At 38.7% G+C, this 17,657-nt stretch overlaps 5 protein-coding genes and 1 long non-coding RNA gene across 7 annotated transcripts; 2 read left to right on the forward strand and 4 right to left on the reverse strand.

The window, feature by feature from the left end:
* Positions 1-6,174: 6,174 nt before the first annotated feature.
* Positions 6,175-6,797, reverse strand: LOC135798449 (uncharacterized). The gene is made up of 2 exons (XR_010549707.1): positions 6,663-6,797; positions 6,175-6,596 (listed from the first exon to the last, which is right to left on the reverse strand). It is a non-coding gene; the product is annotated as an uncharacterized lncRNA (long non-coding RNA).
* On the forward strand, positions 6,744-8,761 carry LOC135798447 (proton-coupled zinc antiporter SLC30A2-like). Its single transcript, XM_065311298.1, has 6 exons — positions 6,744-6,959; positions 7,195-7,314; positions 7,369-7,553; positions 7,681-7,812; positions 7,870-8,300; positions 8,366-8,761. Exons 1-6 carry the CDS (start codon positions 6,744-6,746, stop codon positions 8,503-8,505), a joined length of 1,224 nt encoding a protein of 407 aa, XP_065167370.1. The 3' UTR covers positions 8,506-8,761.
* Positions 8,661-10,307, reverse strand: Stlk (Ste20-like kinase). Its single transcript, XM_065311299.1, has 5 exons — positions 9,995-10,307; positions 9,704-9,936; positions 9,283-9,641; positions 9,001-9,228; positions 8,661-8,939 (listed from the first exon to the last, which is right to left on the reverse strand). Exons 1-5 carry the CDS (start codon positions 10,166-10,168, stop codon positions 8,869-8,871), a joined length of 1,065 nt encoding a protein of 354 aa, XP_065167371.1. The 5' UTR covers positions 10,169-10,307; the 3' UTR covers positions 8,661-8,868.
* Positions 10,297-12,152, forward strand: Rpt5 (26S proteasome regulatory subunit Rpt5). The gene is made up of 3 exons (XM_065311296.1): positions 10,297-11,245; positions 11,307-11,678; positions 11,738-12,152. The coding sequence occupies exons 1-3, from the start codon at positions 10,633-10,635 to the stop codon at positions 12,019-12,021; spliced, it is 1,269 nt and encodes a 422-aa protein (XP_065167368.1). The 5' UTR covers positions 10,297-10,632; the 3' UTR covers positions 12,022-12,152.
* Positions 12,153-12,174: 22 nt separating this feature from the next.
* Positions 12,175-15,368, reverse strand: Hrd3 (HMG-coA reductase degradation 3). Of its 2 annotated transcripts, none has more exons than XM_065311289.1 (6): positions 14,744-15,368; positions 14,183-14,620; positions 13,655-14,121; positions 12,965-13,600; positions 12,627-12,905; positions 12,175-12,572 (listed from the first exon to the last, which is right to left on the reverse strand). In XM_065311289.1, exons 1-6 carry the CDS (start codon positions 15,012-15,014, stop codon positions 12,444-12,446), a joined length of 2,220 nt encoding a protein of 739 aa, XP_065167361.1. In that variant the 5' UTR covers positions 15,015-15,368; the 3' UTR covers positions 12,175-12,443. The 2 variants fall into 2 exon arrangements, with proteins under 2 accessions (XP_065167361.1, XP_065167362.1); XM_065311290.1 differs by having other exon boundaries at positions 14,183-14,563; positions 14,744-15,367.
* A 650-nt stretch (positions 15,369-16,018) lies between these two features.
* On the reverse strand, positions 16,019-17,642 carry cbc (crowded by cid). The gene is made up of 4 exons (XM_065311295.1): positions 16,864-17,642; positions 16,617-16,807; positions 16,246-16,562; positions 16,019-16,182 (listed from the first exon to the last, which is right to left on the reverse strand). Exons 1-4 carry the CDS (start codon positions 17,519-17,521, stop codon positions 16,071-16,073), a joined length of 1,278 nt encoding a protein of 425 aa, XP_065167367.1. The 5' UTR covers positions 17,522-17,642; the 3' UTR covers positions 16,019-16,070.
* Between the last annotated feature and the right edge of the window lie 15 nt (positions 17,643-17,657).

Here is a 17,657-nt window from a genome sequence, read left to right on the forward strand (position 1 = left end):
GGCGATATATCACCCCGCATTGTTGCCGCATTACGCGCCGCGACTTGGAGCATCCAGCAAACAACTTCAGCGCCTAAACTGTTTACCCACTTACGGCACGGTTCATTTAGGGCACCGTTCCCCTCACAGTGTGCTGTTCCCACAATCCCGCACGAAATGCGCAATGTGCACGTTGTCAAACGTGCGGCGTGCGTAAAATGACGACATTCTGCGTGCTGCGTTTAATCCATGCATTCAAATAGTGTTGCGATATGCAAACAAATGCGGACAATGCATAAGTGATAAAATTAGGTGTAACAATAGGTAATGTGAGGCTTGTGGCTTCAATTCACAATGGCAGAAAACGGTAGAAAGTTAAATGCGTTAATATGTACGTGCCAATGAGGAATTTTAGGGTTTTAAAGCATTTTATTATGTGTTGCATAATTGTGGTTAGATTAGTTTAAGTAAAGCAACGCCATCTATTAAAAAATCATGTTTTTATCATTTTCTGCCTGCCAGAGAATAATTTAAGCAGATTTTAATGTTTTAATGTCATTTTTTATGTGTGACATAGTTGTGGTTAGGTGTATGCACACCAGCGCCCTCTACTAGTAATAAAACGAATGATTTTCTTTAAATTACTAAAAAAGGGTGATTTTAACTAAATAGCGAAAAAATATTTAGCTGCGCTAGTAAAAACGCTGACCACAAATCGTGGTGGTCTCCCCGTGCTCTCAGCAACAGAGCCCAAACTTCACTTCCGATGAATGCAGGACGATTAAGTTTAGAGGTCGATTTTATGATAATGGTCTGTCGCCGGTCCCAGATGTGCTCGCTGTGTGTGTCTCCTTGTTCTTTGTAACAAGCCAACGCCAAAGAGGAAGTGCTGAGTCAAGTGGGAAGCTGCGAAAATTCAGCAGGACCGTCAACCGGCGCCATTTTTACATTTCACACCCGAGTGCAACTAATGTTGCCTAACTAGTAATTACCAACAGAAGAAATCTACAGCAGAGTAAAATAATGTGAAATTACTTCTTATAAGGTTAAGTTTACTGAAATATTTTATGAAATTTTCTGCTTTATTTCGTCGTGGGTGTTTGAATCCGCGACGGTCCTGCATTTGTCCGTGGGCGTGTCGCTGGCAAATTGCTGCGACCACATTGCGCGCCGCAGCAGCTGACTTTTTACGACCCCTCAATTTGCCCGGACGAAAAACGAATTTTCGCCCCCGGTTGTCGACGAACCACGGACGGACAAGCAAATCTTAGCTCTATACTTTTTACTCTACTTCCGCTAGTAAATAGCAGTTTTATTCGTGGTAATTTGCACTCGAAGGAAGACTTGCAATCGCAGCAAATAAATCAATTTAAACTTTTAACAAAAAATTCTATCAATAAATCTCAAGATGTTTGTAGTTAACTTAATCGGTTTTCATTTGTCAACAAGTGTAATGAGATGCGGACACGCGGCGCTCCTTGGGCGGGGCCCCCTTAGCAATTACGGACGCTGCGGGGGCGCAACCACCCCTGGACCGCAATCATCCGCTGACTCGCATCTTCGAATCGCGCGCGACAACCACAACAATAACACACTTTGCCGTGCATTGTGCCATTCGAAAACTGTGGTTTCATCATGCAACATTTTCAACGTCTCTCAACCACACTGATTGTATCTGTACCTATATTGATCTGCTGCAACGCCATCACAATGGGCTTATTGGAAATAGATAAAATTAAGCAATAAGAGCGAAATGTGGGCGCCGCGTAATTCTTTTCAATAATTCATGATCAACATACATTCAAGTCACTTACACTCGCAACACGAACGTTATTAGTTTTTAAAATATTAAACATTCAAATTTGGGCGGATATGAAGCAGGAAAAAACGTGTTGACGCTTTGAAAAGCTCACCGTCATCGACAGTGATTTACTATTCATTGAATTTGTACGTTATTGATCTGGCCGCTTGATTAGGATAATTGAATTTACGCCTTTAAGTTACTAATGTAAAAAATTTGGTTTAGAGTAGGCAACTACACATAACAAGATCATAGGGGAAGGTAGCATAATTTGGACCAGCGCCTAAGTTGGACCACCACGATATCCGCGGACTGTTGAAGTTTATGCAAAAAAATGCTTAAAACTTGCCGCTTGCTTTCGTCGTGACAACAACTTCGTGTATCATTGATTATCAAATCTATTATAACGACGTAAGTGCAAGAGCTGTCAAGCCGTTAAAACGTTAGTTTTACCGATTATTATTTTATCATCAGAAAGCTTCTTTATTTATCTATAATTTATAGTATTAATTTTGAGAGGTTATGTTATATTAAGATTGTTGTTGATCATTATATATAAATTCTTCAAGTTGCCCAAGTTGGACCGAAGACAGACACCGGAGTTTTACAGGGAAAACGTATCATTTTTTCGACCTCCTAGAAAAGCTTGTGGACGAGCTCAAATCTTCGAAATGATCCACTGTATGAAATGCCGCACTTTGGTTTAAACAAAATGTGCTTGTGTTACTGCTAAAACTAAAATTTACTGTTGTGTCAATTGCCGTTAAAAAAGCATGGTCCAATTTAGGAAACCGCGCGGTCCAATTTAGGAAACCGGTTTCTTAATTTGGACCAAAAACACAATTTTTTTAAATTGAAATTTGAGGGGTATAAATATAATTTTTACTTAAACCAAAAATATCATTTTGTGGGTAAGCCTTGTGAGTTACTTTTCCGCTACTTAAATTTTATTGACAGTTTATATGTGGCTCTATAAATCAAAAAATATAAAAATGGTCCAAATATGGCTACTTTCCCCTAACATAACCTAAATTATACCAATTTTGAAGTTGTATTTAAAAATTTCAAAAACGACGAAACTTATGCGATGAATGCTCGTGGGTTACTGAAGAATTAGCAACAGTGCAATAATTGCGAGGTCATTGACCCGCTATTGACAAGTATGCATTGACGGGCATTTATCGACGCACTTACTTAATTTATTTATTTCCAACTAGAAATTAATGATCCCGTCAGTGCGCTCAGAGTTTTATCTTGTTACCGGGGAGCTATTTGTTAAACATAAACGAAATAATACGTAAACTTTACTGATGTAAGTGTTAATAGATTTATTGGTGTGATGAGGGTGATCTAGGAAAGAACTTTTCATAAATTCTTACTTAAGTTACTTAACTCAAGTAAAGTTGTGACCTCTAGGTGGTGCAAATTACGTCAACTAGTTCAATGACCCGGAGATTTGCATCAACTAGTTAATATTTGTTGCATTTGTTGTTGGTGAGATCAAAATTGGTGCAAGAAAGTAAATGATTACAATCACATAGTTCAAAGGATGATTTAAACCTCTGAAAAGTCTCTAAACAATAATTTTTGTAATTTTTTGAGTTCTGATCTTGTTTATTATGCGTACAAAGAGAGTAATAAAATAAAAATCATAAAATTTAATGTTTTCATTGAATTTTAATTGCGGCGGCTTTGTTCAGAGACTTGCGTGTAACAATTCCCAAATATTTTTTTCTCAGGAGTGTATTTAAGTGGGTAATTCCAATTTGAATATTGAAATGACATAAAGCAATATAATATGTTTATTGCTTCAACCGCAACATGAGCTCCTGTTGTGTTTCGGTAATATTCAAAACATAAATAGCTTCCGTTTGTAATCGTGCGATGTTTGTCTTTTCGGCACTGATTAATATTCAACGAGGTAACTCGCACCTACACGACTACTGTGTCATTGATTACAGCGTCTTGCGGTTTGGCGCTTCAGACAGGAACAAAAAAACAGCGACGATTTTTATTTATTTGTCGCCACATTTCGAAATGTCATCATCACTCAAACCGGCGTGAAGAATGCTCTTCTGCTGGGGGCATGAAATGCATATTGAGTGTCTTCATGCAGTTTTCTAGTAGAATAAGAATAAGAATAAGAGAAAATTGTGGCGATGGATGTCAAAGGAGCGCTTCTTTTGATGGTCATGATGGCGCCTATAATAATGGATTGTTTTTGTGTTATTTGAATAAATCAATTGAATTTCTAAGAATAACAACTTAAAAATTCAAATTTAATGATTATTATAAGAAGTTTTTAAAATAAAATTAGTTTATAGACATGTTAATATGTTCCACAAACAGAAATTTAAATATTTTAAGTAATTTGTTAATAATAACTAAAAATAAACAGATTTTAACAACAAAAAACACTAATTTTTAGTAATCTAACGATTACACTTCAAAAATAAACTTTTTGTTATGCCAACTTATTGGTAACAAGTTGTAAACTGCTTAAAATATATCTATAGTCAGAGAGCAACACAATTTGCGTGAAATTTATGTGTTTTCCGATTTCTGTTCTCGCATGTTCGCCTGTTTGCCTGTTTGCAACTCCGCATTCCATATACGAAATCCCAAATTGTTTCCACGTTCATTTCCGTCTGTATTGTTTCTCCTATTACACACCGAATGTTACAAATAAATTTTGTTTATACCCACATAAGTTATGATACTTTTTGTGGCGTGGTTTAAAACAGTCAGTAATAATTCGCTTGGTGGTGGCAGCGCGAAAATTGTTCATTTGTGCGTTCGCTCTTCTCTCTTCGTTGCCACCGCAGTGAAATGCGAGCGCGGCCATTTGCTGCAACGCAGGAATATAATTCATCAGCGCGTGGCGTCCCCTGAATAATTCATAACGAATTTTATTATTGTTATTATTGCGAGCCGGAAAAGCGGACTCGGAGGGTTGATTTTCCCCTAATTTTCAGTTTTATGTGCTATTATGTCGGCGTGAAATCAATGAGCAAAACAATGAGCGTTTAAATGCTCCCAGCAATTTTTTTCCAAGCAAAATTTAGCAAAAAATTAATTAAGTAATTTCTTAAAAGAAAACTGAATGAATTTATTGTTGATGTTTGAAGAAAACCGAAAGTTTTTCTTTTGCACATTCAAAGATTTCGTCGCAGTGCTTATATGACCTTATGAGTAATGGCAGATCGCCGCCCCCGTCAAGATATACTATCTATTAGATGACAAAAACACATGTCCGCCGGGCTCGCCCGCCGATGCCCGCCCTCCACTCCACGAGCGTTATTTACCACGCATTAGAGCACGTTATGATTAACTGCCGCCGTCGCGATATATTATAGCGTGTGGTTTGTGGCCGCCGCCCCCCGAGTGGACATTCGACCGCTTGCTTGCTGACACGACGCTGCCACCCAGTTTTCTTCAATTCGGCCGAGATGTCTCTTGCAAAGCAGGCTCCCCCAACTCCGGAGTGCGGAATAATACGATCCGAAGGAGGACGTTATTTACTACTCACTTGATAAGCGCACAATTGCGGCGTCCGGGCACGAAGAGATCGAGACGCGACGAAAGTTGCGGATAATGATTTTTATTGCCTTTGAACGAGAGCGAGCATTAATCAAAACTCGCCTATTGAGGCATGTTTGAGACTTGAGAGTTATTGATGTCACAATGGAATTGCCATAATAAACAAAATATGATTTTTTTGTTAGATGTTAATTAATATTATTAATATTTATTAATTTTATTAATTGTTTTGCTACATTCTCGAATCTTAATTGTAATTTAAGTTTAAATTTGCTTGACTTCCGCTTGTTGAAACTTCAGCGAACAGCGGAGGTCATTTGCATAATTTGACAAGGAAATTTACTCCGGGAATCATTTATGACACTCTTGAAGAGGGTGACTATGGTTACTACCCTTATTGAGTTGTAGAATATTTTGTAGTGAGTATTCATTGAAGATTATTGCATTTATAACATCTCTAAATGCATAAATTAATATATAATATCTAAATAATGAGTATAGTTTATTCTAATACTTATAATAACAATAATCAAAGATGTTGATATCACAATATCGATAGAAAGTTTGTGTTTATAAAACGTAGTGAAACTTACAATTTGTATGTTATTTTATGACAGCTACGGTAATGCAGTGCCCTCTATAGGCAAGATTTGTAAGCTACTTTGCGGTAGGAACGAATAAAACTGAAATCTCTTATTTTTCGTTATTATTTCAATCAAATTTATAAACATTATCGAACTGTTAAAAATGTTAAATGTAAACAGACATATTATCACTAACAAAAGCCACTTTATAGCATTCAAAACTTCTCAAGTATATCTTGAAAATGTAAGCAATTTTAACTCAATTTGAAGTACTCTCTTAATTTTATTTATTGCTTATTTAAACAATAGTTAACAATAAAATACATCACAATGATTATCATGCTTTATGCAACACTGATTGCCATAAAATTCGTCATTTACAATCGTGTATATTAAATAATCATTCCCCATAAAACTGTATGCACATAAATTCACATTATACATCATCTGTGGTAAAATAATCAATAAAAAAACATTTACGACAAATAAAACCATTAAAAGTGCTAAAACTTCACGCATCGACGCCTTCAGATCACAGCTGATTTTTACATGTCGTCAGATTGTCAGGTGACAATTAAAATCCGTTATTTATTTGAGGCTGTGTTTGTGTTTGTATTCACAGTGTTGTCACTAACCAAATCCGGTCTGAGATTAAAAACCTGGCTGAAAAAACATCCTGTGCACGTGTGCAACTGCATCAGATTGAAAAAAAAAAGACACGTTGATCAAATGTAACAAGAGCTATGCAAATTATTTACTCCACATTCCAAGCGTTTTCGTCAGCGCACTCCAGTAACATGCCTAATACACCGCGCACGTCTAACGCGATTTCCTAGACGATGGAGGGCCGTCGAGCGTTGCGTGTGCCCACATTTCTCGATGACGACGACAACCTCCTACTCGATGACGCTAACACCCAAGTGGAGAACCGATGCTGGAAGTGTCGAGGTACTGGCCTACTGCAGGACAACCCCGTCGACTGGCTTCATGCCAACCATCATCTCACCCTCACTTTAGACGAATATCAATTGGAGGACGCACCTCTGCTGAATGATGTGAGTTTCCTTTAGCAGCATTACAAAATTATTGTTCTGTAGTACTCGTACATTGTTTGGTACTTGTATACCATATTTTCTTATCAGACCAGTAATAAAATGCATGCAATGCAATGCAAGCTGAACTATTGTTCTATACTTGCAGTTGGCAAGGCAATTTATCATGGAAATACTAAGACACGTTTTTTTACTTGATCAGCACTCACTTTAAATTCTGAATATGTTGGATTCACAGGATAGAATTGGGCATCTGTCTGTGAAGAACTTTCATTGCCATGCATACAATCAGCAGGATAATAATACGCATGCATTTCGGACGTTATGCATTGTATCAGTCATTTGTTTTCTATTTATGGTAAGTTAAATATATTCACAATACTATTCTTTACTTAAAATATACATATTTTAGATATTGGAGATTGTGGGCGGTCATATTGCTGGCAGTTTGGCTGTGATGACGGATGCGGCGCATTTATTTTCGGACATTATCGGGTTTTTAGTGTCGATCATATCGATATGGATTAGTAAAAGAGCGAGGACAAGAAAAATGACGTTTGGTTTTTATAGAGTTGAAGTTATGGGTGCTTTTATCAGGTAATACTATGTTTTTACATTAATTAACATATTTTATACATACGGCTAAAAATATCTTAACTAAAAACAATCTAAAGTATTTTTAAAGTGGTTACTATTACAAATTAGCATATTTGTTATCTTTTAGTGTACTTATTGTTTGGTTATTGGCTGGAATCTTCTGCGTCATTGCAATTGGAAGAATAATCCGAAGAGATTTAGATATTGAAGTCAACACTATGTTAATTGTAGCATCATTTGGTGTTGTCATCAATATATTGTAAGTTTCACTTTTAGTTTTAAATGAAATAACCTTTAATTTGTTATTTTTTAATAGAATGGGTGCATTATTACATGGTTTGTGTATCGGAGGTTCAGCACACAATCATTCACACGGCGGTGGTCTCTTTAGTCACAATCACTCGCATTCACATGGAGATAATATTAATATCCGCGCTGCAGCCGCACATGTCATCGGTGATCTTTTGCAGAGTTTAGGCGTACTGCTCGCAGCCATCGTAATAAAAGTGTATCCGCAGGCGGCGATTGCTGATCCTATATGCACTGTGCTGTTTTCTGTGATAATCGTCGTGGTGACATTCAAAGTCGCAAGGGATTCGATACTAGTGCTCATTGAAGGCACAAATATCGATACTGCTAGTATCGCTGATGAATTGCGAACTGTAACTGGTGTTGTACAAGTGCACAGTTTGCATGTATGGTGTCTAGCGCCAGGAAAAGAAGCGGTTGCGGTTCATTTAGCAGTTGGTAAGTAATACAAAGTTATTTAAATTAAATTTAATGATAAAGTAATATGTTTTATTAATTTATAGATGAAACTAATGACAGAGATGTGATTTTAAATAATGCTACAAACATTGTTCGACGAAAAATGAATGCAATCACCTGCGCCATACAAATTGAGCCCTATGATCATGAACAAATGTCCATCTGCCTTGACTGTCAACATTGACAATACATCTCATTCGTTTCTAGTGCAGGTAAAGTCCTTATAGCATCACATTATCGCCCTGAAGTCTTTCTGGAAGAGTAACTAGTACATATTTATGTTAACATGACAGGGTAAAACATATTTAGGTAAATTCAAAGAAGATGTACAAATTCAAATGCATTTATATGTACATATATATTTTTAGAAATCAAATTTATGTTGTATCATGTTGTATTTTGCGAAGTAGCAATAATATAATTTTACTGGAACGTTACAAGCGCGATTTACATTTCTTTAAATAATTAGACGAGAAATATGGATTCAAATCAGATAATTAACGAAAACATACATCATTTACTATCACTTATCACATTTTCTTGTTGATCAGAAGTCCCAATCACAGGAGTACAATTCCATCTGGCTGAGTTTCCGCATGTTATCAATACATTGAAACTCTAAATAAAATATTAGAATTAATGTAGATTTATTAAAATTTGCGGAGAATGTTATAATTACCTGCATTATTATGAATAACATTGTTTCCAATAGGTATGGCAGGTTTTAACAATTCCGTTAAATGCATACTGCGTCGATTAATTTTGAAGTACGGATGTGTCATTAATTGCGCTGCTGTCGGTCGCCCATGCGCTTCTTTTTGTAGACACAACGCAGCGACTTCATGTAAACCATTGCTGAATTTCCGCTTCGACTGCTTATGGAAATGCATGTTTAAACCGGAATCTCCTAAGATAATCGCCAGAAATAAAAGTGAATATACAATATCATAAAATAAATTACCATGAGCTTCATCATCTTCTGGAGGAATAGTACTGCAGTCCAGAAGTTGTGGTGCAGACCCTCGCACTTTTTCTGTGAGCATTAACGTCGTAGACATATCTGCAAACGGTTCAGCGCCGTTTGCCAATTCAGTAATGAGTAGACCAACACTATAAATGTCAGATTTCTCATTGTAACCCTGTAGATTCTGCTCGAGCACTTCGGGACTTAGCCAGTTGAGATTGCGCGCTGTGCTTGTCGGAAAGGAATGTATCTGACGCTGCCAGCGGCCATTTTTGATAATTGGACATGCATAGCGAAAACCCGTGAGACAACTGTTGCCAGTTTCACTTATGAGCACATGACTTGCTCTAATTGCCCTGAAAATAATTAATCACAAATTTAATTTTCAACTCATGTTCATATGAATTGATTTGGTAACCTATGGATTATTCCTCTTCTGTGCACATATTCCAATGCATCCAAAACATCTCTTGTTATCAGTGCAATGGCATTCTCAGCTAACCCATTGATAAAATGAATGTTTAATAAATTCCTACATGAAAGGAATCCCATTAGTGGACTGACAATGCACACATCTGAACCATTCACATAAGAAGTTAAGTATTTTATGATGTTTGGATGGCATAGTTGCCTTGTTAAAATGATTTCATCCTAGAAAAATGATCATTTTGTATATAATTTAAGTTGTGGGAGGTGTAAAATGAATTACCTCAACTAATTCGACTTCGTCTTTGAGCGTGTCCAAGTTAATTCGTTTAATAACAACTATTTTCTGACTTTGCTTGTGCTTTGCAAGCTCAACAGATCCATAACCCTGGCAGCATTGGCCTAAAATTGATAATGATTGATACTGCGCATCGATGCACTCATGGTCGTTGGACATTCTGTTGGTTGTTTCAATTCAACATAAAATTTCATTTATTGTAGAGTGAAAGACGTTTTACTATTTTCCAGTATTTATTATTTTTTTGAAATATAACCCCAGATGGGTTTTTAAAATACATATGTGTAAGTCAAGCAAAAATTTGTGTCAAAATTTACTGTCAACATAAAACATTGAAATTATATTGGGAAATAGCAGTAAAAACAAATCAAAATAAATATAATATTTATTCATTCGCGATTTAAAATGTTCTGTTTCATAAATTCATCAAGTACTTAAAGGTTTGGAGAAATGTTAAGTTGGATAACTTCACTCACATCTCTTGTTGACATTTTTAACCTTGTGGACCCCGTCTGTCAAATAATCGAGTGACTCGGCTTAAAATCCCAACCGCAACCAAAACAGCGCAAACATCATCGTCTCTTCGGAATAATTTTCATACTCGTTAAGAAATCCATCCGAGAATGGCGAATTTAGAAGACAAAGCGTTGTGGGAAGATGGGGACGACACCATGGGCGAGGATATTGTCCGCATCGCGCAACGCACACGCCTGCTGGACAACGAGATTAAAATTATGAAGAGCGAGGTGATGCGAATCAACCACGAGTTACAAGCACAAGGTGAAAAAATCAAAGAGAACACTGAGAAAATCAAGGTAAACAAAACACTTCCGTATCTTGTATCCAACGTTATCGAGCTGCTTGATGTGGACCCACAAGAAGAAGAGGAAGATGGTGCTGTTGTGGACCTGGATGCACAAAGAAAAGGCAAGTGTGCAGTTGTCAAGACATCCACCAGGCAAACCTACTTTCTGCCAGTCATTGGCCTGGTAGATGAGGAGAAACTAAAGCCAGGCGATTTGGTTGGTGTGAACAAAGACTCCTATTTGATTTTGGAGACTCTGCCAGCTGAGTATGATGCTAGGGTTAAAGCTATGGAGGTGGATGAGAGACCAACTGAACAGTATTCAGACATAGGTGGATTGGACAAACAAATTCAGGAGCTGATTGAAGCTGTGGTCCTTCCCATGACACATAAGGAGAAGTTTTTGAATTTGGGCATTCATCCACCAAAAGGTAATTAATTTATAAACTTTATTTACTGCAGACTTTTATTATTAAAATGTTTTCTTTATAGGTGTTCTATTGTATGGCCCTCCTGGTACAGGCAAAACTCTTCTGGCTCGCGCATGCGCAGCCCAAACCAAGTCAACCTTCCTGAAACTAGCTGGTCCCCAACTTGTCCAGATGTTCATTGGTGATGGTGCAAAATTAGTAAGAGATGCTTTTGCACTAGCCAAAGAAAAGTCGCCAGCTATTATCTTTATCGACGAGTTGGATGCGATCGGTACAAAACGTTTCGATTCCGAGAAAGCCGGCGATCGTGAAGTGCAACGTACGATGTTGGAGTTGTTGAATCAACTCGACGGTTTCAGCTCAACTTCTGATATTAAAGTCATCGCCGCGACAAATCGTGTAGATATTTTGGATCCTGCTTTACTTCGATCAGGCAAGTTAATAAAATATTTACTAAATCATTTTTCACTAATATTTCTGATTGTATTCCAGGTCGTTTGGATAGAAAAATTGAATTCCCCCATCCGAATGAAGAGGCGCGTGCGCGTATCATGCAAATCCACTCGCGTAAAATGACCATCAATCAGGACGTGAACTTTGAAGAACTGGCGCGTTCCACCGATGATTTCAACGGTGCGCAGTGTAAAGCCGTATGCGTAGAGGCTGGTATGATCGCTCTGCGACGCAACGCCACCGCAGTCACACACGAAGACTTCATGGACGCCATTATGGAAGTACAGGCTAAGAAGAAAGCCAATCTCAACTACTACGCTTAGATGTGTGCGCCCACGACTGCATAGGGGTAACAATTTAAATAATTTCTTTTCTTTGCCGCATTTGCGATTGAACTTGTGCGCCAGATAACAAAAACTTTTATAATAAACGAAAATTTCGCTAAACTGAAGAATACGCCGCACACCGAAACGCAGTTAAAGTTTAATTAATATTTTATTAGCAATATTATTTAGTGACGGGTGTGTTTTACTCAAAAATCTTAAAAGTACAATCACATAACAAAACTTTTTACTCCCCCTCTTCGCCACATTGTTAACGATCACACAGTTTTCATTAATTCATCTGTTATACAGCGCAGCGTGTGATGCCACGCTAGTTTGTATGATTTTATGTTTTATCGCGTTTATGATTTTGTTATCTGCTTGGACACCGTGTCGCAATAAGTCTTATGTTTGGCGGTCGTCTAGCCTTGAGCGGGTTGCTGCTGCGGGCGACGGAAGTAGACAATGCCGGCGAGGAAGCCGCTCAGCGTCATAATCAAATACAAGTCCCAATTGCTGCCCACCACTTCAGAGAAACCAGCAAATGGACTCTGAAAATAATTTAATATTCAAAAATAATCACATTTTAAATTCCATCATCGTACCTCTTGGAAATTTTGTAAATTAAACATCAAATTTAACTTGAACAGTGCCAAAGCCACGGGGACTTTAGCGTCCGGTGATGATTCTGCCGCCAAATCATAACAGCGCTTCGCAAGGTGGATGTCCTGCTGCATGCCGAGTCCTTGCTCGTGCATGTAGCCTAGGTTGAACATCGCCTGTGCGTTGTGCTGTTGCTCGGAAGCGAGTCTGTAGTGCGAGGCCGCGACTTCGTAATCCACCGCGGTGCCGTGTCCATAATAGTGATAATCACCTACTTTAACCTACACACATACATAATATATTAATTAATACGCAAATTAATGGTTTTAAAAATGCATACTTGTGCAGCGGAGTATCCTTGGGATGCGCCACGTCCCCAGTACAACAGCGCGCGCTCCAAACCCTCTGATTGTTCAATCAGCGGTACTTCATTACGTTCAAGCATAAAGGCAGCATTACTTTGCGCAACTTCATAACCCAACTCAGCAAGCAACGCGTACTGCGTGAATGCTTCATTGGATTTCTTATTCCTATAATCTCCATGCGCCTGCATCAACAGTTCACCCCATCTGCCTCTTTCCGCTACATTCTTGAAGAATTCCACGGCTGTCGGGCAGGATCGCATCGTCCCCGTCCCTTGCGCATGCATTTGTCCCAAATTATAGTAAGCCAGCACGTGACCCGAGTGGGAAGCCATCGTGAAATATTTGTTTGCCATTTTGTAGTCCTGGACAACCCCAATGCCGTTGAGATACATGTTTCCAAGCTGAAGTTGACCGTCCACCCATCCTTGTTCAGCCGCAGCCAGGAAATACTTCTGTGCTTTGGTGTAGTCCTTATCAACGCCACGTCCGTACAGATACATCAATCCTAAACCGCTCAAACCCACAGGGTTATTTAATTCGGAAGCTTTCTTAAAATATTTGAATGCTGTGTCGTTGTCTTGCTTGACTTCATCACTTCCATCCAAGTAAATCTAATGAAGTGTACAGATTAGTAAAATTTAATATTTTTAATGAAATAATTTTACCTTTCCAAGATAAGCCATCGCAATCGCATTTCCAGCATTCGCTGCTTGTGTAAAATAGTGCATAGCCTTTTGATAATCCAAATCAACACCGCGTCCACCTTGGTAATGCAATTGTCCTAAACCAACTTGCGCTTGCACATCACCTTTCTCAGCCAACAACTCGTAGTATTCTATAAGATCGTTGTCGAGAATTGCTGACGTGTAACCATTTTCGTGTTCGTCGAGTAAACGAATGCGTTGGATTGCTGCACCGCCACCGAATGACACGCCTTGGCTTACTTTCTCAGCGACAAGACGATAGTACTCCAATGCGCGTTCGCATACAGATGGTACTGTAACAGCACCCCAGTAACGATACGCCATTACCATTTGCGCCCAGGTGTTGCCACCCACTGCTGCCATCGTGTAATGTACCAAAGCACGAGCTTGACTTGCATTCACCGACAATCCAGTTGCGTATAAAAATCCTGCATTTAAAAGTATTATTAAAATACAACTGATATAAAAATTAGGTTTTAAGTGATGTACCTAATCCCATATGGCCTTCATGATGACCTTGAGCTGCTAACTCCTCAAACATCTCCTTTGCATCACCGAAATCCTGCGGTAATGGATTACCGAAGAGATTTGCCCATGCGACCAATGCCTTCGCGTCATGATTGCCTTTCTCGACTGCCTGCAGTAGAAGTTTAAACGCCTCTGGTTTGTTCGGACGCGTTTTCACCAACATTTGTTGTGCCGATTCGTACAATTCAGCAGCTTCCTTCTCCGTTGGTGTCAACTCAACTGGCTCCAGTAGATTTTCTGGTAGTGCTGGCACCTCATCGTCTTCTTCTTGCAAGTCGGGTGTGATACCGCTATTACCTTCCAGGATCAAGTAGCGCAATTTGCCGTCCGCGTCTTCGATCACTTTGTAAAACAATTTCTTATTAACTGAATCAACCCGAAATTCTAAGGTGGGCTTAGCTAGAAAATTAATTAAAAGACAAACAAACTATAAGCATGCAACTAAATATCTACAATACAAAATAAAATATATAAATTGCATAGATTGAGGCAGTGAAAAGCTGTGTTTGTAAAAGGACTTACAGTTATCTTTGTCCTTGGTAAGATCTGGGGCTTGCACAATCTTTAAACCGCCACTGCCGTCACCTTGAACATCAGGTGAACTTGGAGTGAACTCCTTGTTATCTTCAACCCCCTCTTCATTGTTGTTTTTAGTTGAATCGCGTGCGTCCCGATCTTTGTTATTCACATTGTTATTGTTGTTTGTTGTGGTTGGTGGTGCTTGCAGATCACACGAAATAATCGGCAGCAGCAGCCCGAAGAGGCCGAGTGTCAGGAAAGTCTTATAACGCATCGTTTTGTACGTTCACGAGTGACGATTATTTCGCAAAATCATTACAACTTTTGTTCGTGATCCCTGTTATCACTTACGTGTCCCGAAAAAACGTCACCACTTGCCGACAATCGATTGTTTCACGGGCGCTGAGCAGCACTTACACTTTATTTACGCATTGGACCGGGACTGTAATAACACGGTAAGGTTTAATTTAGCAATTTGTAGCGTTTTATTAATGCGAGGGTTAAATTGCCGAAACTTTGGTGAATTTCTAACCACTGAGAATGTATTCGGGCTGGCGATTTTGACAAGTTCCAGCAACACACAATCATCGACGACTTGTTATACGTCAGTTTGTTATGAAACGTCAAGCATAAAAGAATGTACGTTTCATACCAGCAATATTATTATCAGTTTGCTTGACGGTTTACTTTCATGCGAAATGATTGAGAGATGTAGGCAATATTTGAGGACAAGCAGGGGTGTGGAGTGTAATTTAATTTGTGCTTTTGTCAGTAGGTGGCACTACAGTATTAGCTTTATAATAGCTACATTTAAATTTAAATACACAATCGTGAATAGACAAGACATTTGTCAACGACGCCTGCCGTCGTATCACTGATCGTTATCGGCCCAAAAAGAGAGGAGAGGGGTACTTAGAAAGCTGCAACTGGACTACTGGACGACTCAGGCACGCGGGGCGCCCTGTGGGCTCGCCTTTTATTCCTGCGGGCGACCCGCAAAAAGTGGTGGGGGTGGTGCACCGGTACGTTATGGGTCGCGCCCCGAGTGGTGCGAGCTGTGTGCAACAACTGGGTGTCCAGCAAAACTGGTTAGGCAGAGGGTAAGAGTGGGGGAAGGCTGGTGTTCCGCAGGTCAGCTCGCAGGCTCCGCTTCCCTAGCGGTAGAAGTGACTCGATTCAGAGCACCGTAAGAGGCTAGCGGTAGAAGTGGTATTCACTTCGGGTCGCGTTAAATGAGTCATCACTCGAAAGGGTAAAATAAATGTATAACCACACATGTAGCAAATGAGTTTTCTTTATTCGGATTATCAAACTTAAAATTACAATACAATCAATGACTATCCATGAATTGTACATCAGATAATAAAAGGTAGTTACTTGGTAAAGGTTTCGGTTGTGGGGATAACACCGTAAAAGTTTGTCGTTCCATATCAACATTAGTTCTGAAACAATATCATATTCATTAATATTAATAATGCATGTAAATTATAGAAAGCTAAACTTACATGCAAACAAATCCATGGCAATGATGTTTTATCATATCATCATCATCTTTCTCACCAAAACTAACAGCCAACAAATGGTGCAACATGAGAGAATTTGGCGTTAGTGAAACAAGTTTAGTTAAATGATCCTGCGCTTTCATTCCAAGCGGTAGACATGAATCCGGTAATGCAGGCGCGCCTATTTTAAAAATGTGAATATCCGCGAATTTCAAATCAAACGAATGAGGATATAAGGGATTTTTGGGGGTTCCATAGAAGTATTCTCGAATTCTTTGGTCGCGATACGCACTGCGCAAACTTTTAGATCTTTCTACGACCTAAAATCAAAATCTTTGTAATAAAATAACAGTTTATAGTGTTGCAAGACTTACCCCGCCACTTTTGGGGAGGAACACAACTCTAACAAACTTCGGAACATCGCGTACAAGTTCGTTATAAAGTCGTTCTTGATCCAACACTAAAATAACATCAACACTGAGTGATCTAGCTGCATGAAGAAGCAGTTTGTAGCCTGTATCTTTTATCCATCCACATGTGTTGATTATACAGCCAGACATTTTAGCTAAAACAATTAAATCAGCATCATTATATTAAACAAAACAAAATATGTAATCTTACTTCTCTTATTGGCATTCATTCTTTCTTGTACAACATTTCCAAGTTGTGTAAGTAATAATTTAAAAAGAGATGTGTTAGCACTGGGTGATATATGCCCATAGTGATACACTAAAGGAGCTTCCTCTGAGAATCCTTCATCAGTATGTGCAGGTCTTTCAACCAAAAGTGCACCCAGTGTTCCAGGTACTGAGATAGCTCCTTGCCCAACATCTAAATCTACATAAATAGGCCTTCTGCCAACTCTGACTGCATAATTTAAGAGTATTCTTGCAAGTGTTGATTTGCCTACATCTGTTGGCCCAACCAGCATACAAATAGGACCTGGTTTATTGTCTCTTTCTGCTTTTACCCTCAAATTATCTAAGGCAGCATGACAGTTTGCATACATAACCATTGGGGTTTCTTTGGCAATGTAGCTGACATCAGTCTTGCCTCTCAGCTCTAATGTGCATCCTTGGAATGTGAAAACAGCTATTTTCGCACCCGCTGAAAATTCGCACGGTTTTCCTTTCACTAATTCTGTTCCGAAGACCTCAGCAGTGCCTGATTTTAAGGTTAAATAGACTTTTTCGAGTTTTGTTTCTACTTCAAAGCGCAATTCACTGTCTACGTCTAGTTTAAACTCTTGTACGTGTTGTTTTTTACTATCTGGAGCCATTATGTCTTTATAAAAGTTATAATTATTTTAAAATAATAATTATTATAAGTTGCACAATTAGTTTACTAGACGAACTGCAGATCAAAACAAAAAAGTAACCTCTTCAACTTTATGCCTAGGAAGTTTTGAACAGCAG

The sequence above is a fragment of the Atheta coriaria genome, unplaced genomic scaffold (assembly GCF_025399875.1).
Source record: "Atheta coriaria isolate IRGN ID8LTWV9N9 unplaced genomic scaffold, Caltech_Dcor_3.1 hic_scaffold_9_pilon, whole genome shotgun sequence".
In the NCBI taxonomy this organism is placed as follows: domain Eukaryota; kingdom Metazoa; phylum Arthropoda; class Insecta; order Coleoptera; family Staphylinidae; genus Dalotia; species Dalotia coriaria.